The 22,859-nt window shown below is 42.3% G+C and overlaps 1 protein-coding gene and 1 long non-coding RNA gene across 2 annotated transcripts in view; one reads left to right on the forward strand and one right to left on the reverse strand.

The window, feature by feature from the left end:
* The window catches only part of LOC131897390 (uncharacterized), a 40,250-nt gene extending 22,698 nt beyond the window's left edge, over positions 1–17,552 (reverse strand). The window contains exon 1 of the long non-coding RNA XR_009375667.1: positions 17,445–17,552. This is a non-coding gene — a long non-coding RNA (uncharacterized LOC131897390). The remainder of the gene's footprint in view (positions 1–17,444) is intronic.
* Positions 1–22,859, forward strand: part of Sos1 (SOS Ras/Rac guanine nucleotide exchange factor 1) — a 91,491-nt gene that overhangs the window by 10,719 nt on the left and 57,913 nt on the right. Inside the window, exon 2 of the mRNA XM_059248288.1 lies at positions 18,141–18,266. Coding sequence (XP_059104271.1) covers positions 18,141–18,266 — 126 coding nt within the window. The remainder of the gene's footprint in view (positions 1–18,140; positions 18,267–22,859) is intronic.

The raw sequence follows: 22,859 nt of genomic DNA on the forward strand, positions 1-22,859 counted from the left end.
CAAATTCCACAATAAAATAGTGATTCACTAAATATTTACTTATATTTCAAAAATTTGGAATCTCCTATTATCAGAAAGATTTTATAAAGATATGGAACCTTTATTCAGTGTAGGGGTGTGTGTGTGTGTGTGTGTGGTGTGTGTGTGTGTGTGTGTGTGTGTGTTATAGCACAAATAGTACCTATACCTATAGAAAACATGCTTTCCCACTGTGTTTAACACATCTTGGTCATTTCAGGATGTAAATGTAATTATATGGTAGAATCCAATCAGAATGAAAGAACAGATTTTCTTCCAAAGTTTTAACTGATTGCTCCCAAACAACTGGCTAATTAAATTTTGACTAAAAGCATGGTTTGATTTCACTTCAGTGAAACGAGAAGAGAAAAACCATACTAAACTACTGTTCATGCCTTTGTGTGAGGTCTTTTTCTTATTTTGAAGTTTGTCTTGGTTTCTCATTGCTTGATGTTGAAATTAAGAACAGTATTTGAGTTTTTTAAAACATTACCAAACTCTTTGGAATTACTTCATTAGTCTTAAGTGTTGCTGCGTAAGCAAGTTCTATATATTATAATACTTGATTAGTCTTTTTGCTAAGAAGCACTGTCTTACATAGCTAGATAGAATCATTGTTTCGGTTGGTATTCCAATTAGCCTATCATAATTCTTTCCAAGCACGCATTTATTTATTTGTTTGTTTATTTGATGTGTGGAGCAGAGAATAAAACCCAGGGCCATGTGCATGCCAGGAAAAGATTACTATATCTGTAGTCCCCTTCTAGGTTTTTAAATAGTTAATACTCCTTATTGATAGGTAGCACATTCTGTTTTGGTTATTATTAGGCTGTAAGTATAAAAATATTTGCATTTTTCTTATGTCTAAATACCATGAGTGGGTTTATAGCTGTATCTTTTAAATTGTATTTATTATTGTGTGTGTGTGTGTGTGTGTGTGTGTGATGTAGGTTGGGGTGTGTTCGAGAGTACTGTTATTATATGTGGGTATTACCACACCAGCTATACCATTACTTTTTAGAGTCACATCAGTCAAAAAAAGGATTACATTTTATTTGTGTGTGCATGTGGGATATATATATATACACATATCACAGGCAAAATGGCGCAGTGGGAAGGACCTGGACAGATATGCAAGCCTGGCCTGAATTCAATGCCCAGAACCCACACAAAGGCAGAAGGGCAGAAATGACTCCACTAAGGTGTCCTAGACATACAAGTTGTAGCATGCCCCTACCACCCAGAATGCATACACAATAATAATAAATCAAAATTAAATCTTAATTGTAAAATAATGCATTTTAAAAAGAATATAATTTGGGCTGGAGAGATGGCTCAGCAGTTAAGAGCACTGGCTGCTCTTCCAGAGGACCCAGGTTCAATTCCCAGCACCCACATGACAGCTCACAACCATCTATAACTCCAGTTCCAGAGAATCTGACACTCTCACAGAGACATACACACAGGCACAACACCAATACACATGAAATAAAAACAAGTAAATTAAAAAAAAATCATATTTTAACTGAAGGCTTATTAACTTTTTTCCATAGTATTTTTTATAGTATTTTTATTTTATAATTAACTTAATTTCACATATCAGCCCCGGATTCCCCGTCCTCCCTCCTCCCACCCCCCAGCCCTCCCCCCCAATCACTCCCCCAACTCCCACTTCCTCCAAGGCAAGGTCTCCCCTGGGGAGTCAGTCCAGCCTGGCAGACTCACCCAAGGCAGGTCCAGTCCCCTCCTCCCTACACCAAGGCTGAGCAAAGTGTCCCAGCATAGGCCCCAGGCTCCAAAAAGTCAGCCCATGCACCAAGGACAGGTCCTGGCTCCACTGCCTGGGGGCCTCCCAAACAGTTCAAGCTAATCAACTGTCTCACTTATCCAGAGGGCCTGGTCCAGTTCCATGGGGGCTCCTCAGCCATTGGTTCCCAGTTCATGCGTTTCCACTAGTTTGGCTATTTGTCCCTGTGCTTCCTCCAACCATGGTCTCAACATCTCTCGCACATACAATCCCTCCTCTCTCTCGCTGATTGGACTCCCGGAGCTCCACCTGGGGCTCGGCTGTGGATCTCTGCATCCGCTTCCATCAGACACTGGATGAGAGTTCTATCATGACAGTTAGGGTGTTTTGCCATCCGATCACCAGAGCAGGTCAGCTCAGACACTCTCTCGACCATTACCAGTAGTCTATAGTGGAGGTATCTTTGTGGATTTCTAGGGACCTCTCTAGCACTCTGCTTCTTCCTATTCCCCTGGGATCTTCATTCATCATGGTATCTCCCTCCCTGTTCTGCCACTCTGCTCCTGATCCAGCTGGTACCTCCCACTCCCCTAAGCCCTCTTTCCCCCGACCCTTGCCCTCCATTACCCCCCACCCCCAGTTTGCTCATGTAGATCTCATCCATTTCTCTGTTGTTGGGTGACCCCTTTGTCTTTCTCAGGGTCCTCTTTACTAGGTAGCCTCCCTGGAGTTGTGGGTTGCAGTCTGATTGTTCTTTGCTTTACATCTAGTATCCACTTGTGAGTGAGTACATACCATGTTTGTCTTTCTGAGTCTGGGTTACCTCACTCAGGATGATTTTTTTCTAGCTCAATCAATACCACAAGGGCACATGCTCAACTATGTTCATAGCAGCACTATTTGTAATAGCCAGAACCTGGAAACAACCTAGATGCCCTTCAACTGAAGAATGGATAAACAAAATGTTGTACAGATACACAGTGGAGTACTACTCAGCAGAGAAAAACAATGACATCATGAGGTTTGTGGGCAAATGGATGGAACTAGAAAAAACCAACATTACTTTTTTATTGATTCTCTGGGAATATCACATCATGCACCTCAATCACACTCACTTCCCCGTCCTTCCTTGTCTGCCCTCCACCGTTGTGACCTCCCCTTCCAAAAAAAAAAAAAAAATACTCACTGGAGCATGATCAGCATCCCAGTGCCCCACCCCTTAAATAGAACTGAGCCCTTCCCTCCTGCACCCCGGCCAGAAGCCATCACTTACTGTGGAGACTACACGTCAGCATCCCATTACACTTTATAAGACCTCTCTTCTATGGCTTCCTGTCTATGCTGTTACTTTTTTTAGGGGGAGGGAGGTTGGGCAGGGTTTGTCGTTGTCAAGAAGGCTTCCATGCCCCTCCCTCTCAACTGTGCATCTACAGTCATCAATATAATAGCAAAAGTCGTCTCCTTGCTCTTCATAGTCAGCGGGAGCATGGATCATGGACCTCTGCACCGTTTCTGGTGACGGCACAGACCCAGACAAAGCCCTCGGAGGCAGCCCAGTCCATGGACATCACCATGGCCTCAGGTGGCAGTGCAGGACACTCACATCAATATGGCCCCGATGCAGAATAACCTGTGGACACCAATATGGCCTCAGGCTGCAGCACTGACCACAGACATCCACATGGGCCATGGACATTAATACAGACCATGGCCACAGTACAACCACGGACTCAGACATGGCCCTCAGGTGGCAGTGCAGGCCACTCTGATAAGTATGGCCCCTGGTGGAGGCACACCCCACAGACAAAGCTTGTTAACTCATAGAAGAACAGAAGGCATGTTCTCAAACAGTCTTGCAAGATGGACCCGACTTTCCCCATTGTACAACTAATAAAGGACTATATGCAGGCCATTCTTACATATATGAGAACTTAAGACAGGACTTAAAACCCACTTCTTTAATTTGATAGCAATGTGACTGGACGATAGACATCCTTCCTACTCTATAAAATAGGGGTAATACCTACATATTAAACACATGTAATAACCGCATGTTACACTGGGCATAGTGCCAGAAGACTGTAACCCAGCACTATGGAGGTGGAGTTAGAAGGATCAGGAGTTCAGGGCCATCCTCAGCTACTTATTCAATTTGAGATCAGCATGGACAAAGTGAGAGCCTGTCTGAAAACAAGTTACAAAGAACCAATAATTAATGCAAATTTGCTATTTAAGTGATGACTATAGATTATGTTTCAAATACACAGCCAGGGCTATGTAGAAAGACTCTGTCTCCATTTAAAAAAATATTTTTACTTAATTTAATGATGCAAAATGCACACGCTGACTTGACTGATACACATTCACATATAATATACTTTTCTCTCACATCCACCACTCAACAGATGGGTGAACGCAGAGGAATGACCATGGTCATTACATAAAGTAGACTATACTAACAAAGTTTATTCCAGTCCATTTCTTCTTTTATAGTCCAAAACATCTTCCTTATGTTGTTAAGATAAACCCACAGGAAAACCATGGTGCCCAAGGTTAGCCAAACTTGCAGCCAGTCAGGTTTGGCGTCAGACACAGAGACTGTTAAAGAGCTGCTCCCGAGGCTCTGAGGGGTGAGGTGAGTGGCACAGCAGCACCATCTCTCCCTTACTGTTTGTCTGAGACAGGGACTCACTATGTAGACAGGCTGGTCTTGAACTCCGAGATCTACCTACCTGCACCTCCAAACCCTGCCCTTGAAGGAGTGAGGGCAGTCTCATTGTCGTTAACAACCTCTTGCTTACTGTTGAGCCTTTGCTAGGACTGCAAAGTTAGTCCAGTGCTGATCAAAGTCCCATGGAGGGAAAGGATGGTGATGACTGTTGATTTCACTCCCTCCAGCCTCAGACTACCCACTCTCTATTATATTAGTATTTTAGAGACAGAGTCTCACTAGATAGACAGCCGGAGGACTGGCCGTGAACTTCAGATCCTACTGCAACTGCAATAAAAATGGCTCCAGCAGGCCCATAGGGAGTGGTACTGTTAGGAGGTGTGGCCTTGTTGGAGGAGGTGTGTCACTAGGGGGTGGGCTTTGGGGTCTCAGAAGCTCAAGCCTGGCCAGTGTGCCTCAGTCTCTTCCTGCTGCCTGTAGATCCAGATGTAAAACTCTCAGCTTCCTCTCCAGCACCATGTCTGCCTGCATGCCGCCATGCTTCCTGCCATGATAATGGACTAAACCTTTGAACTGTAAGCCAGCCCCACTTAAATGTTTTCCTTTATAAGAGTTGCATCCCACAGGCCTCATTTTTTTTTAATTTAATTTTATTTATTTATTTATTTATTTATTTATTTGAGTTTTTCTTTTCTTTTCTTTTTTTTTTTTTTTTTTTTTTGGTTTTTCGAGACAGGGTTTCTCTGTGTAGCTTTGGAGCCTGTCCTGGATCTTGCTGTGTAGACCTGGCTGGCCTCGAACTCACAGAGATCTGCCTGGCTCTGCCTCCCAAGTGCTGGGATTAGAGGCATGTACCACCACCACCCAGCCCACCCAGCCTTGTTTTTGTTTTTTAAGACAGAGTGTAGCCCAGGTTGACCCTCAACACCTGACACTTCAGCCTCTAGCTCCCAAATATTTGGATAATACACCTGTGCTACCACATCTTGCTGGTACTCTCTTAATTTGTAGAAAATAACTTATTTTTATTTTATGCGTTTTTCTTGCATAGGCCAGAAGATGGCACCAGATCCCCTGGAACTGGAGTTAAGGGTTTTGGGAACTGAACCTGGGTCCTCTGCAGGGGCAGCAAGTGCTCCTAACTGCAGATCATCTCTCTGGCCCCTCTCTTAATTTCTTAAAGGTTTTAAGTCGGTCATACAAACAGTGAATATATAACTTATGAGTTTGGTTTAAACAATAATAAAATTAATGTCTGTATGCCAAACACAGATTAAAAAGTCATTTATTTTTGAGACAAGGTCTCATATAATTCAGGCTGGCCTGGAACTCTTGGCAATCCTCTTGCCTTAGCTTCCTGAGTGTTGGGATTACAAGCACGAATCACCATTCCCAACTGAAATAACATTTAAAAATTATTATTATTTCTATATTTTATGTGTGTGGGTGTCTTGCCTGCATGTATGTCTGTATACCATGTGCATGCCTGGTGTTCACTGAGGTCAGAAGAGGGTGTCAGATCTCCTAGAACTAGAGTTCCATTGGTTGTGAGCTGCCATGTGGGTGCTGGGAATTGAGCCTGGGTCCGCTGCAAGAGCAGCAAGTGCTTTTGCTATTTTAGCAATTGCTAACTCATTTCTCCTGCCCCTGCATGTAGTTTTTAAGATGGCTTTACTCAGAGCCCACGCTGGCCCCTAATCATTATATAGCCCAGGCTGGGTTTGAACTTGGAGCAGGCCTGAGTGCCAAGATTACAGGCATGAGTGACCACTCCCAGCCTGAAAACAATTTTTCTCTATTTTATTTTATTGTTTAAAAAATTTTTGTTGTTGCCGGGCGGTGGTGGCGCACGCCTTTAATCCCAGCACTCGGGAGGCAGAGCCAGGCGGATCTCTGTGAGTTCGAGGCCAGCCTGGACTACCAAGTGAGTCCCAGGAAAGGCGCAAAGCTACACAGAGAAACCCTGTCTCAAAAAACCAAAAAAAAAAAAAAAAAAAAAATTTGTTGTATTTATTGGCTCCCCATTCTGGTCTCTTTTAAAGCAGATTATACTTTAATTACTTGGCTGAGAGTTTTCTTGTGCTCAGTGTCTTTTATGGTTGGTTCCCAATATTAATCCCTGACTTGTATGTTTTGTATATTCACATTTGCTCAGTGTTGTTGGTGCTCTTTGTTTTCAGAAGCAAGATTTCTTTTTTTTCTTTTTTAACTTTTTATTGATCTTTGTGAATTTCACATCATGCATCTTGATCCCACTCATCTCCCAGCCCTTCATATCCACCCTCTGCTCTTGCAACCTCCTCCCCTAAGATGAAACAAAAATAAAATTTAAAAAGAAAAAAAAGGTAAGAATCTCATCATGGAAGCTGTAGTGTGATACAGTGAGTCACACAGTAAATCCTTTGGTCCATACATTTCTACTTGCAAGTGCTATTGCAAAGAGTCATTGGTCTGGTTCGAAGTCTCTGGTTTCTGCTACACTGTCAGCACCAACCCTTGCTGAATATCCTGTTGTCCTGTGTCATGGAGATCCTGCAGCTTTGGACCAGCAGATGTGCTCCAGCAGATTACAGATGGGGTGGATAATGGGATGAGCCAATTCATAGCTTTGGTTCTGGGCCTGGCTGGTTGCTGGGTTGGTCAGTCTGCTGGCTCTCCCCATTCTCACCACCAGGGTGAGCTCCCCAGCACCTTCCCTCACCCCAGTCTCCACCGGGGCAGGCCGGTTCTCTTGCTCTCACACCCTCAGGCTGGCTCACCTACACCCACACCCCCAGGGTCTGCTCTACTGTGTTGCCCAGGTGAGGTGCAGAGCCCTTTCCAGAGTGCTGCAGCTGGTGAGGGGCAGAATCAGCTCTCCTGCCTGCCACATGTGGCTGGGGTGAGGGAGCAAGATGAGTAATTTCATATAAAAACTTTTCATTCTTTCTTGGAAGCTTTGATTTATTCAACTATACCTAAAGTGAAACCAGAATCTTAGAGCTTCCACGAGAAACCCTCCTACTCTGCCCTCACACGATCTCTGATTCCCATAGTTAACAAGAAAGACCTCCAGTCCAGCCCCAAACTCTAGTGAGCTGTACAGTGTCATTGCTGCATACAGGGAATGCTTCTAGCATCTACAGTCTAGGAGCTAAACCAGGATCCTTCCTCTCCCAATCCTCCAGCTCTGTTGCACTGACAAGGATGCATCTGGGCCTCCAGCCCCCTTTCCGTGTTGTTAAATACTTTCTTTTCTGCCTTAAGTTGTGAAGACAGCCTTCATACTTTGTGTTACTGTGACGTATGTTTACACTGGTGTGGGTGAACACGTGTGATGTCAGGTGTCTTCCTCAATCAGGCTTCATTTGACTTCTTGAGGCAGGTCTCTGAAGCTGTTGTCTAGGGCCAGCTTGTCCCACGATGGCCGCCTGCCCTCTCCATGCTCAGGTTACAGCTGGCTACTGTGTTTATGCCTGCCTGCTACTTCCTGGGTGTTGAGAGTCCAAGCTCCAGTCTTCCGCTTGCACGGCAGTCGCTAGCCACTGAGCCATTCCCCCAGCCACCTCTTAGGCGGTCTCTATAGATTTCTAGATGTTTTGTTTACCACAGGTCAGCACTTAGTCTGTTCCTCAGGTGGTACCGCGCCGTCCTTCGTATTGCAGTAAGTCTGGTCCTAATTTTAGTGATACTCGTCAAAAAGATTCAAAGGATTCAGAGACTCATCTGTCCTTTATAAAGATCAGCTCTTCATGTCATGGTCTCATGTACTAATGAATATTTGCTGAACTTATTTGTTCCAGGTTGCAATTTTTAGCTTTCTACATTTATTATGAATCCTCTCAAAAGAAAGAATTCCTCCTTAATTTGGGATATTTGGTTATTATGATGTATAGATCAGATAGGAACATTGTATGTATATTTAATTTTTTCAGAGTGAAGAATTATGTGACAGTCATTTTCAGTGTAATCCAATGAGTTTTGTTTTGTTTTTTAAACGAACAATAGCAATCTTGAAAACTGGAAAGTCCAGTATCAAGATTGTTTTGTTTTTAAGTGTCATTTACCTTCTCAGCCTTGTATAAAGCTATTGTATTTTGAATAGTTACTGTTTATTTGGTTTTAAAGGTTTTTTTGTTTGTTTGTTTTGGTTTTGTTCTGGCTATCCTGGAACTCACTCTATAGACCAGGCTGGCCTTGAACTCACAGAGATCCCCCTGCCTCTGCCTCCCTTATACTGGGATTAAAGGCCAGCTTGAAGTTTTTTGTTTGTTTGTTTGTTTTTTAAGATTAATTTTATTCTTACTTATGTATACCACATATCTGTGGGTGCCCAGAGAGGCCAGAAGAGGGGGTTGACTAACCTGGAGTTACAAGTGGTTGTGAGCCACCCAATGTGATGCTGAGAATTGAACTTGGGTCCTCAGCAGTAAGCAATCTTAACTACTGAGCCATCTCTCCAGCCCTTGATTTGGTCTTAAAATTATTCCATCTTTTATCAACGAGAAAGCTTTTTATGATATTCAGATGTTCTATTGCTATGCTCTGTTGCACACTTTCTGTCACAGTTACATGTCTTTAGCTTTATAGTGTCTTAAACTATACAGTTTTGATTTAAAGAATTATGTCTTTGTATGTACTCTGAAAAATATTTGCTGTACACGAATCCTATTGTGTGGGTATATGTGTATGTGCAAATGTGTGTGTGTGTGTGTGTGTGTGTGTTTGTGTGTGCTTGTGGAGGCCAGAGGTCTCCTTGGTTTCATTCCTCAGGAGTTGTCCTCATGTTTTGAGACAGGATCTCTCACTGGGACCTCACCAGTTATAGAAGCCTTGGGTAATGTGTCTAATTTCATATTCTTGGTTCTTGGAATACATACAGTACCATTTCCAGCACCAGGGTGGGTGGGTCATTGCTTCAACAGACTGCTTGATTTTTTGGTGTGCTACATTAGACATTAGCACACATTGGTGTGCTCATTGCCCTATGTCATGTTGCGCACGTGTGTGTGTGTGTGTGTGTGTGTGTGTGTGTGTGTGTGTGTGGCTGGCTGTGCCTGGTCTTTGTGGACCCGTCTGTGGTATGCCTTAGACAAAGCCTCATGAGGAAATAAGTCCAGACTGAGGGATGTGTCAGGTCTTAGACGGCCTTCCACCTGTCCCTTTAGGATCTGAGTGACTGTTACTGTGGATACCTGTTCTTTCTCACAAGAAGATGATGAGGTTCTTGGTTGGTGTCTAATTGGGCTGCAGCATCTTCATGGTGGTTTCCAGTGCTGTGATGGTCTTTTAATTCCAGAAGGCTGGGACCTCTGTCTACCGGGACGTCTTGTACTCCAGGGCTCTGTAGCAGCAGCACCTAAGCTTCCTGTGTTATTGCTCTACTAGTAGGACAGTGAGGCCATGTCCTTAGTTCATCGTTACACCCCTAGTCAGTAACCAAAGCTCATGCATGGGTTTGTGAAGTAAGCCCTTCCGCTTGCTGAACCATCTCCCTGCCCTTCTTGCTTTGCCTTTTAAACTAACCCCCGAGTGAGGAGCAATAAATACCTGAAGCGTCAACTATGACTTAACAACCATAACACTGAGATTTGAATAATCAAATCTTTATTATTTGCTTTTATGGTAAGGGTTTTGAAAATACCAGCCTCATTTCAGATTCTCTCATTATACTTAAGACTGAGAAGATGGTTCACTAGGTAAGAGTACTTGCTCTGTAACCATTAGGACTTGGGTTCAAATCCTCAGAACACACATTAAAACAAAAAGCAAAACCAGGCATGACTATGAGTACCTGTAACCTGCACTGGGGAGCTGGGACAGGTGGATCTCTAGAGTTATGGACAGCCATCCTAGCCAAAATGGTGAGCTTCTTGTTCAAGAAGAGGTCTTGTCTAAAGGCTGTGATGTGAGACACCAGTGTCCTGATCTGGCTTCTTCATGTACGTGCACTTGCACACTCACGTGCATGCATAGTACCACAAAGGTGTGTGCATGCGCGTGTGCACACAGGCACGTGTGCACACGCACACACACCCAATAATTTAAAAAAAAAAAAAGGAAGAAGAAGATCTGGGCTTAAGACGTGATAGAATACAATCTAAAGCCTTTTCAACTCTTCCGAGAGAAATTAGCCAGAAAGGGCTGTTAAAGAGTCATCAGAACTCAACACCGTGCTTTCTGGCCTTCACCCTAGGGTTCTGGAGCATCCTTATGTCAGACAGAAATTCATACAGAACTGGTTAGAATAGCAAATACAATTGTCATATAATGTGCTAGGATTTGCTACAGATAAAGTGAACCATCAGGATAGAAGCCAATCAGTCCTTCTGAGAAGTTTAAAATTCAAGAGGTGGCATCTTTGGTTGAATATGGTGATTGTATCTTACCAAAGGAATTGCTGTCACGCCGATTAAAATTCTTATTCATGTCTATCATTGATTCTTTAGTATTTTCTTTAAAAAGGGGGCGGTCTATTACTGAGGCTGAGCGATGGCTCAGCAGTTAAGGTCTTTTGCTGCTCTTGCAGAAGACCTGGTTTGTGTTTCTAGCACACTCATGGCAGTTCACAGTGGTCTGTAACTCCAGTTCCAGGGGATCTATTGCCCACTTCTGGCTACCACAGGCAGGTACATAACGTGGTGCACATAGGCAAAACACTGATACACATTAAAAAAAAGTTTCTTAGAAAGATTTATTTTTATTACTTTTAATTATGTGTCTGTGTGTCTGTGTATGAATATGTGTACATGAGTGATGCCCATAGAGGCCAAAGGTTTGGGGTTCTTAGAACTGGAGTTACAGGTGGTTGTGAGCTGCCCAAGATAGGTGCTGGGAACTGAACTTGGATCCTCTTGAAGAGCAGTATGCACTCTTAACCACTGAGCCATCTCTTGAGTTTCTAGTGAAGTGTTTTCATTTAAGAAACTTAAATTAATGTATTTAATTTCTTTAAATTATACATTTAAAGAAATATATCAAGTTAATGTGTCAGTAAATACAATTGTAAAATGCAATATTTTTCAAAACTACACTTAAAGGAAAACCCACATCTAGTTTAAATAATTTTAAAATTTGTTTTACCATTGTGTATAAAACACACGCGCACACACACATGCGTGCGCACACACACACTAAGTATCAGCCTTGAATGGCTTTAGGGAGCTGTTGTAAGATTTGTCAGGATAACCTATTTTGTATAGTCCTGCACAGTTTGAATCTTTTGGGTCCCAGTTTTGAATGTGATTCAGTACTTTAGATCTTAACACTGTCTCGAAGGCAGCATTTTTTCTTTTCTCTGTATTATTTGAAATATAATGCTACTTTTCTGTATCTTTTTTTTTTTTGGTTTTTTTTTTTTTGGTTTTTCGAGACAGGGTTTCTCTGTGTAGCTTTGCGCCTTTCCTGGGACTCACTTGGTAGCCCAGGCTGGCCTCGAACTCACAGAGATCCGCCTGGCTCTGCCTCCCGAGTGCTGGGATTAAAGGCGTGCGCCACCACCGCCCGGCCTACTTTTCTGTATCTTAACCACATTTTTCTTGGATGAGTAAAGATCAGTTAGTGTAAATCTAGCAGTTGGAACTTTGCTTGACTTTTAACTGAGTTTTTAGTCAGAGGACTTGAAATGTTTGTTTTGTTTTGAGGAAATAGAACAATGTTGTTCTCTTATATAAATGAATTTTGCAAACCTAATTCGAAAGAGTAGATGATAAAGATTAGTATCCAGAAACTTAGAAATACACTTGGTGTTGTACTCCATTTTCTGTAAGTAAAAGTAATTCTCTGTTTGACTTATTTACTTAATAGGTTTTATTCAGCTTTTATTAACCATCAGTAAATAAAATTATCAGACTTGAATTCTGAAAAATTTTACATAAAATACCATATTTAACCAGTATTTGAATGTATGAGAATTACAGTTATCCAGTTATTGTTTTTAGTCGTTATGTTTCACTGGTATGGCTGTATATAATGAATATGATTCTGAACAATAGATGTTTGTTGTAGTTTAAACTGATCTTGTATATGGAATAGTTTCTGCTTGAAGGCATGCTCCCGGAATCAACCAAGCCCCTAGCCTTATTGCCACACAAGCATTTTATGCCTTCACCTCTACAAAACAGAGGCTTCAAGTATTTCCTGAATGCCAAAGGCTTGGAGTAAAAAAAAAAAAGAGAAAATAAATTTATGAATAGATGAACAAGGCCTTGCCTGATTGGAGCATCATTATCCAATTAGATTGATAGAAGAACATACAATTACAACTCATTATTAGAGCTCAATTATCAAACTGTAGTACCTGGAGTAAGGGTTGGTACACAGAAGAATATAAAGTCAATAATGTAAGCAATTACTGTGTTTGACTCACTCCTGTATAGCTAGCCCTTAACAGTGTATGTATGTATAATATTTGAGATGTAGCTCAATTGGTGTGAGTGCCTGGCTAGCATGCCAGAAGCTGTGGGTTTGATCCCCAGCACCACACACATACCTGTAACCCACTACTCAGGTGGTGGGAGCAGGAAGATCAGAAAGATAAGGTTATCTTTGGCCAGCGTAGTGAGGAAATACTGGGCCAAAGCCCAAAAACCAGCTAGGCAAACTCCAAACTCTGCATCTCCATGTCTGATGTGAAAACTCTTCCGATCTCCAACTCCTTTCAGCTTTGTTGACTGTAACACACTTCTCTCTCTTGGGCTGGTACCACTGCCTGTTAGCAGCTTTCCTCAGCAGGTATCCCACAGCTCTGGCATCTCCAACATCTGGGGTCTCCAAGGCAATCCAAGCTTCAATTTCACAGCTTCATACAATGGCCTCTCTGGGCCTCCATTCAAGGATACCCCTGACACGTGCCTGGTCTCCGTGGCTTTCCTTAGTTGCTCCTTGACTCTAAAGCCAGAACCACGTGGCCAAAGCTGCCAAGTTCTGCTGCTTGCTGGGGCTGGAAATATACCTTTGTTCAATTACATCTTCACCAGCTTTCTGTTTTTGATGGTTTCCTTCATTGCTTAAGCTTGACTATCCTGAAACTGGATCTGTAGCCCAGGCTGGCCTCAAACTCAGAGATCCACCAGCCTCTGCCTCTGGAGTACTGGGATTAAAGGCATGCACCACCACACCCAGCTCTAAGCTTTTCTTTAATTCCTTTTCATAACTTGGAATCTTAGCTGGGTGGGATCTTGCCTTGAGGTCACCAGTCCTTTTATTCCATTTCTTAATCTGTTTATCTCCTTAAACACGGGACTTTTAGCTCCATTCTCTGGTGCTCTTTTTCTCTTCCAATTTTACATTTTGTGTTTTTCCTTGCTCAGCTTGCTCCTTTTCATTATAAATCTTTACTAGAGTTAACACTGGTAACCACATAACAGAGTCTATACTAGGCTGTTTTGAGATTTCCTCTGCCAGTGGAATTTATCCAAAACTCTTCAATTTAGTTGCAGGCAGACTTTTTGGACAAGGGCAAAAAGCAGCCACATTCTTCACCAAAATATCACAAGAATGATCTCTAGGCAACATATTAAAATTCTTCTCTGAAACCTCTTGAGTCAGGCCCCCGCAGTGCATCAAATCACACTGAGTATCACTGTCTTCCATGCTCCTACTAGGGTGTTCCATTAAGCAGCACTTAAAGTGTTCAACCATTTTCTAATTCACAGTCCCATGGTCCACAGTCCTTCACACAAAAGCATGGTCAGGCCTATCACAGCAGTACCCCAGGCCCTGGTACCAACTTCTGTCTTAGGGTTTCTGTTGCTGTGAAGAGACACCATGACCACGGCAACTTTATAAAGAAAACATTTAAATGGGGCTGGTTTACTGTTTTAGAGGTTTAGTCCATTATCATCACGGCAGGATATGATGGCATGCAAGCAAATATGGTGCTGGAGAAGGAGCTGAGAGTTCTACATCTTGATCCACAGGCAACAGGAAGTGAACTGTGTCACTGAGCATAGTTTGTGCACAGGAAACCTCAAAGCCCACCCCCACAGTGACACACTTCCTCCAAAAAGGCCACACCTAATAGTGCCACTCCCTGTGGGGGCCATTTTCTTTCAAATCACAACAGGCTTCCAGCCAAGTTTTATTTACAGTGCCACTAATAACTATATCCATGCTACTCACTCTGTCTTTGTGGGTTTTCTGGGATACGGTACCCCATATCTCCAGGTTAGACAGTGGGGTATTTTGAAAGCTATATTAGACACCAGGAGGCACAGGTTAAGTACTTGATAGTATTTATTACTATTAGCTATGGTATTGTTGCAGTCTTCTTTGTCTCATCTAATAGATGGAGGGACTGATTTAAATGACCTTTAAAACCTCTTTTAGTTCTAAAAGATGGTGGATTTTCTTTTTTTCACTTTTTTTTAGATTTATATATTTTTATTTTATATGTATGTATGCTTTGTCTGCTTATTTATGTATGCACCAAATGCTTGCATTGTCTGAGGAGGCCAGAAGAGGGCGTCAGATTCCCTGGAACTGGAGTCACAGGTGGTTGTGCTCTTAACAACTGAGTCACCTCTCCAGCCATAAATTGTTGGTGGTTTTGTAAATTTCCAGCCATAGTATGTTTGATGTTGAGACCTTGAATGAATATGTAATCCATAATTTTAGATACTTTTTTTCAGAATAACATTTTAGTGCATCTAGAGCCATATATACTGACTGACTGACTGTCTGTCTGTCTGTCTCTCTCACACACACACATACACACATGCACACACTTCTTTGAAATACCATATATCTTCTCTTTAGTTTTTGTTGTTTAATGTTATAAAGTTTTTAGTGTTAATTCGACATGTTTGTTGAGTAATGGAACTATTGCACAGATAAGTTTTAAAATCAGGAGAGATAGGGAGAGTCTTGAAGTTATCCAGGTGACAGTTGAAAATGTCGCTATGATATTACTTGGGAGAATAGCATGGGGCAACAGACAGATTTAAGAGGTGACAGAAGACACAGCACACAAGGACACAGAAAAGGAACAGAAGCTCAAGAACCTAGACTAGACTGTGTCACTAGAGTCTGTATGCTGCTGCTGGTGTGCACATGTGTGCATATACATGCAGAGGATGCTTTCCTCAGTTGCTTTTCTGGCCCCCCCCCTTTTTTTTTTTTCTCCTAAGACAAGGGTTTCACCCTAGGCCACCCTGACTGGAAGTCTCTGTGTGTATACCAGGCTGGCCTTGAACTCAAAGAGATCAGCCTGCTTCTGCCTCCACATGTTGAGATTAAAGGCATGCACCTTGATAATTGGATCCACCTTGTTTTTAAGACAGGGTCTCCCTGAACCTGTAGCTCACTAACTGACGAGATATGTGATCCTGTTATCTGGACTGTCCCCTCAGAACAGGTATTACTGGTACATACCGTGCTTGGCAGTTTTGATTTTTAAATGGGCACTAGGCATCCAAACTTGGTTTCATGTTTCCAAGAAAACGCTGTGAGACTGAGCCCCCTGATTAAGAACCTTTAGAAAGGAACTTGGCTGATAGCCACTTAGAAGCATTGTTCCAAGTGATGTTAGGATTCACTGCTAGCAAACTACCCAAGAGGACATAGGATCTCTGAAAGACAAGTTTGAGCCATCAAGGCATGCAATTCAGTGTACAAAAGTAAAATGCGTTCCTGGAGTTTTAGAAAGGGAATAGCTAAATGTAAAGGGGAATGAATACCCACACACATCAGTCAGAATGTGTTGGTGAGTGGAAAGGACTAATTGAAAACCCTGATTCCCCAACTCCCCATTATTTTAGCTGTGTATAGTCATCTAATAAAGTTAAAAACAAAACAAAACACAAAAAACTGTAAACGAAGTGTAATTAGGTTGGCAGTTAATATATTGAATATGGTTAAAAGTGTGCAGACCAACAGTGTCAGCCCCAGGGCTGTCTGTTCACCTGTAAAACCACTCTGGTTTTAAGTGTCCCTTGTGTAGCTCTGAGTTGTTAGAATACCATTGACCTTCAAATATTTATCTTGAAAGATCATGTGAAATGGATGTATATGTACTTTTAATATACTTTTTTTTTAGAAAATCATCATTAGTATACTGTTGTGGAATATTAGTTTAAGATGTGTTACATTTGTCTATGCTGTGGAATATTTGCTTAATGATGCAAAGATGTGTTGCATTCTTTTATGTTGCATTTGTTTAACTCTGAAGTTGTGTTACTGTGCCTGTCTAAAACACCTGATGGTCTAATAAAGAGCTGAACAGCCAATAGCAAGGCAGGAGAGAGGATAGGTGGGGCTGGCAGGCAGAGAGAATAAATAAAAGAAAAGAGAAGAGGAGGACGCCAGGGGCCAGCCACTTAGCCACCCAGCCAGCCACGGAGTAAGAAGGAAAGAAAGATATATAGAATAAAGAAAGGTAAAAAGCCCAGAGGCAAAACAAAGTTAAAGAGAGCTGTGATAATTTAAGTTAGAAAAGCTGGTTAGAAACAAGCCAAGCTAATGCTCGGCATTCATAAGTCTCTGTGTATTTATTTGGGAGCTGGGTGGTAGGCCCCCCAAAAGTAAAAAAACAAACAAACAAACAACAACAAAAAAAAACCAAAAAAAACAACTAGAGTATACTCTTACTAACAGTTTTCCCCCACACTGAGGCTGTCGTCCTCTCCATACGGAATGCCTTCAGCCAGTGGTACATGTCTATTTTTGGGGGTTGGGGGTACATGTCTTAAAGCACAGCTATCATCAGGAATGGCTTTTCTTGCCAGTTATTTGGTGAGAAATAGTTCTGACCCACAGTGAGTGAAACAGGAATGAGAACTGTTGTGCTGGGTATTAAAATGAAAGTTTTGTAGAGACCAACAGCCTTAAGCAATTCTGAAAAAAGTCATGGAAAAATAAAGATTATTAAATGATTGTCTGTCTTCTCACAGTATAGTAGACTAAATCACAAGTGTCAAAGTGCTTATTTGGATCGTGTGTGTGTGTGTGTGTGTGTGTGTGTGTGTGTGTGTGTATAGAGAGAGTACATATAGAGGTCAGAGGACAACATTTGGGGGAGTAAATTCTTACTTTCCACGTAGGCTCTCTATTTCTCCTGCTGTGCTGAGTACTCCAGGCTAGCTGGCCTGCCAGGTTCTTGGCAGTTCTTCAGTCTCAGACTCCTATCTGGCTGTAGAAATGCTGTAATTACAAATGTGTAATTTGTGTGTGGATCAGCCTGGTCACCAGGCTTGTGCTTTTATCCTCTGAGCTATCTCCTTGGCCACATGTTGATGTAAGGTGACTTTGTGTTCACAAATATCTATTCAGTTTGGACTGTGTATGCTCTGCATAGTACTAGATGCTGGATATTCATTAGTGGACCTGATGACATATCCTCTTGGGTCTTATCATTGAGTAAGGAAGGTAGAATTAAACAAGGTACAGAGAGACCCATCAGAGGTCAATTCCACCCAAGTAGAATGTTAAAGAAAGTTCTAACTGGTTCTGGGTAGACATCCCACATAAACTGAATGATCACCACAGTAGGCTCTGTTCCTACTCCCATTTTTGCATCTCATTGCCAACCATAGTGTATGCAAAAAGAGTGACATTCCAGTTAGGTAACTGGATCTCCAGAAGGTATTAACAGCATGCATGGTGCATGGGGCTGGGAACAAAGGTGGAGAAACCCTGATTTTTGGACCACATTCAATCTGTGTTTGTAGGCTAGTCCACACTCTTTAGTACAAACCCACATTTAATTACTTCATTTTTTGTTTATAGGTTCAGGGGCAAGTTCATCCTACTCTCGAATCTAACGATGATGCTCTTCAGTATGTTGAAGAATTAATTTTGCAGTTATTAAATATGCTGTGCCAAGCCCAGCCCCGGAGTGCTTCAGATGTGGAGGTATGACAAATGACCTCTTTTGTCCTGTATTGACTGCGTATTTCTGGCCTGTGTGTTTGCTGTAAGGCAGTGAAGGAGAGAAGTGTCTGCTCTTCAGTTCATCCGTAGATCTCTAGACTGGGTATGTGATAGCTTAGCTGTGGAACTTTCAGAGTTGACTTTCCAGTTTAATTGAACAACTTCATGTTGCTGCCAGAATGATCTTTTCTTTCTTTTTTGAAGCAAAGCCTCTCTATGTAGTCCTGACTACCCAGGAATTCACTATGTAAACCAGAATGACCTTGAACTCACAGAGAATTCTGCTCACACTTTTAAGAGTAGAACATGTACAAAGGTTTCATTCCAAAAGCATATCCTTTAAATTTCACAAAGTTAAAGGATTAATAATAAAATATCTGAATATGTCTGAGGGAGAAAAGTAGAAAAGATTGGGATCCGAGAGAGATGAACTTACGACTTCCCTGGTTAACAGTTACATTGCAGATACAAAGCAGGGTGTAGATGTGGTGGTACTGACAGAGTAGAGCTGAAGATCCCCAAGATGGCACTTACAGAATTAAGATGCCAAACACTGGTATTGTACAGACCTCTACTACCAGCACTGGGGAGGTGAAGGCAAGGAGGTTTCCAGATCAACTTTGACTGAATAAGGAGTTCAAGGCCAGCCTGGGCTATGTGAGACCCTGTCTCAAAAAGCAAAACAAAAGCATCCAGGAGAGTGTTCTGTTTATTCTTATCCTTAACTCCTACAAGTCACAGGACTTGGGGTAGCTGTGGAAGATTGCAGTTTCAAAGAAGCAGCTAATGGAACCTGGCCTGCGAGTTACAGGATAAGTCATGAGGGAGGTCTGGAGTTGAGCTGAAGCAGTTAAGTGTCTAGGAACATTGAGGGTCAGGGGTGTAGCTCACTGACGAGGATACATCAAGCCTCAGGTTCCATCTCCAGGGTCGACCCCACCCCACCCTCCACTCCCCGCCCCAAGGAAAAGAAAGGGAAAAAACAGAGAACATCAAATAACAGGTTTGGAATGTGGAAACGGTTGTGTACAGTGCGATTCTCATTTCTTAACTCATTTCCAGTAGGTTCTCTGTGGTGGTTTGGTTTGGTTTTGTTGTTGTTTCTGTGATAGAAACACATGTAGCCCAGTTTGGCCATGAACTCAAATGCTGTATAATCAAGAGTGACTTTTAATCCTTCTGCCTCCACCTCCTATCTGCTAGGAGTTCCCTGCCAGGCCTGGCTAGTAGTGTCTTCCCAGTCCCATTGTTAAAGTCGGATTTTTAGTCACAGTTTCTCTGAAAGACCTACTTAGGTTGTTTCACAGGGGTCTTGAGTAGCACTGCTTGCCTGACTATATCACATCAACAATTGCAGTTGCGTTTTCTTTGTGATCCTTGATGTGTTCTTTCATGGTTGGGCGGAATCCAGACTTGTGTCTAGTTGATTAGGAAGGGCTTACAAATCTCACCTTGCTTATCATTCTGACGTTGGTGCAGTCCAGGACTTTGCTAATCTGCTGACACTGCAAACACAAATCAGATCTTTCCACTTATGTCTACAAAACTATGCTTGTCTCCTTTCATCTTTAATATATAAACCAGGAGCAGAAAGTCATAGCAGACTCTAATGTGCAGGCTTTGGGGCCCGAGATAGTGTTTTGCAAGACTGTAAGAATATGACAATAACAGAAATGCCAGTCACTTATGTAGTAACCTTTATCATTTCTTTTCAAGCATTTCTTTTTATTATATTTAATTATGTATGTGTACACATCTGTGTGTAGGTATGTACACAAGTGCAGATACCCACAGAGGCCAAAGGAATTGGATCACTGTCGTAGTTAGGGTTTCTACTGATGCAATGAAACACCATGACCAAAAAGCAAGTTGGGGAGGAAAGGGTTTATTTGGCTTACACTTCTGTCTATCATGGAAGGAAGCCAGGACAGGAACTCAAACAGAGCAGAAACTTAAGAGGCAGGAACTAATGCCATGGCCATAGAGGAGTGCTGCTTACTGGCTGGCTCAGCCCACTTTCTTACAGAACCCAAGACCATTAGTCTAGGGATGGCACCACCTATAATGGGTGTGGGCCCTTCCTCCATCAATCACTAATTAAGAAAATGCCCTACAGGCTTGCCTAGAGCCTAATCTTATAGAGACATTTTCTCACTTGGGGCTTTCTCCTCTCTGATGACTCTAGTTTGTGTCAAGTGGACATGAGACTATCCAGCACAGTCCTCTGATCTGGGGTGACGGGCTCTTGTGAGCTATGTGATGGTGGAGCTGGGAATCACAGTCCTGTTTCCTGGAAGAGCATTACTTGCTCTTAACTACTGAAATTTTATAATTTCAAAGTGCTAGTTTATAAAGTTCTACATCCTTACAGTAATCCTATGGGGTACCTTTTTCTTTGCTTATGTATTTGAAAATTGGCCATCAGAAGATAATAGACATAAATGAAGATCTAAGGCAAAAAAAAAAAATCAATTTTCTGGAGCTGGAGAGATGGTTCTCTGGGCTGTCAAATCGCTTAGTGCATCGATCATCCAAAAGAGGTAGAGAAAAGACCAGTGTGCTTCATGAAACAAGGGCAGCCCCGTTTGAGTCAAGTTTCCGTATAAGGGTATAGAAATGTAGAAACTATTGAAAATGTATCACTTAGCTTTGTTTATTGTATGTGTATGTAGATGTGCCACATTTATATGAAGGGAACAGCTTGCAAGAGTTTCTCTTCCACCATGTGGGTTCTGGGGATCAAGCTCAGCTCATCAGGCTGCAAGTGCCCTAACCTGTAGAGCTGTTTGACCAGCACGGAGATTGAGCAGTTTTTACTGTATTGTTTTTATCTTTGTTTTTGGTTGTTTTGTTTTGTTTTGAAGTTTACATACAAAGTAGTGGGTGAAAAAATATTTTTAAATTCATCGGTGTGTGTGTGTGTGTGCGCGCGCGTGTGCGTGTGTGCGTGCGCGCGCGTGTGCGTGTGCATGGTCAGGGTAGGGCGAGGAGGGAGTATACTAGTGCAGGCATGCATGCAGTTTGTATAGAAGTCAGAGGACAGCTTCTGGAGTCTTCTTCCACTGAGGTTTCTGAGCTCTGGGGACTGACTTCATGTCATCGGGCTTGTGCAGCAAGTGCGTTTCATCAGGGTGTAAGGGCTTTGTGTGCATTTTCCTGCGTGTGTCATTTATACTTTGTTGTCACTCACCCTCCCCCCAGACATCCTCCTTCTGACTGTCATGTCTTGTGTCTCACATCGTCACTCTGAATGGAGGTTTTCAAGTGTTAGGAGTCACGTGACTGGAGAAGCGCTGCCGCCTCATGGTAGCCCACACACCTAGGAGGCAGGAGGCCCTGGTGCACCCACAGCACAGTGCCTGAGTGACTAGAGAGCAGAGGGAGGAAGGGGTGCTTTGTGTTTGGATGTTTCTTCGTTAGCTCCCCATCCCTTCCCCCCACCCCGCCCAGCCTCTTGCTCGGCCACTGGTTTGGACTTTGTATCACCTTTATCACATAAGGATAGCAGCATCCCGGCAGGCATGGTTCCAGCGAGGCAGCTGAAGAGATTTGCTACTTTTACTTTTTAACTACAAGAATTCTTTGACTTCTGATTAAACTCTACTTCTAATGTAATTAAAACATGCAGTTTTAAAGACTGGCGCCTGAACAGCCTTGACCGTAGGATGAAGAGAGGTTAGATGACCACATCTGCTCCTAGGATGCCCTAAATGCATTGTGTGCTTGCCCACACCTAGCTCTAGAGTGTCTGTGGCTCTGTATTTACTGCTCAGACTTCCATTCAGGTTTGTATTCAGGGGCAGTGTTCAGTTTCATCCTGTTTTCCATACTACTAGTTGAATACTGAGAATTTGTTAAAGGTTTTGTAATACTGACCCCTGCTGGCTCTGATTGAGGTGTACTACAAATGGGTTTTCAACACTTGAAGAAAGCACTTTTTGCTAATAGTAAACTACCTTAAAGTAGGGGATTTAGCTATTATGACAGGCCATTCTCTAAGTTTCAATCATATTTTAACCATGTACCTTCTAGATGTTAGATTTGAAGCAGTTTCCTAAAAAATGGAACCATGCTTTGTTGTTACCGGTGCAGACCACTGAGTTTCATGACTTGTAGACAGTTTTGAGAGAAAATAATCTCACATGATGGTTGAAGAAAAAAAATCTCTGGGGTTTTAATTGAAAATGTTACTGGAATTTATAATTGGGATTAAAATAAGGATGCAAATAAATAAGAATTTATTGAGGCGGTAGTAATGGTACATGCCTTTAATTCCAGTACTCGGTGGTAGGCGTTTTCTGAGTGTTTGAGGCCAGCCTGGTCTACAGAGCGAGCGAATTCCAGGACAGCCAGGGATACACAGAGAAACACTGTCTCGCAACACTCCTCCCCCTAAAAAAAAATTATTGGAGTTGTATTTGCTAAATAAGTGTAGGTCTCCTTCCTTGAAACTGAGAGTGATGTTTAAAGTGACCTATCAGTCTTGCTATCAGCATTAGTGAAGGTGGAATTCAGGGTGTAATTTCCCAGGTAATTAAAGTGTGTCTAATCCCTCAGTCACCTAATTAAGAAACA

The sequence above is a fragment of the Peromyscus eremicus genome, chromosome 22 (assembly GCF_949786415.1).
Source record: "Peromyscus eremicus chromosome 22, PerEre_H2_v1, whole genome shotgun sequence".
NCBI classification, from domain to species: domain Eukaryota; kingdom Metazoa; phylum Chordata; class Mammalia; order Rodentia; family Cricetidae; genus Peromyscus; species Peromyscus eremicus.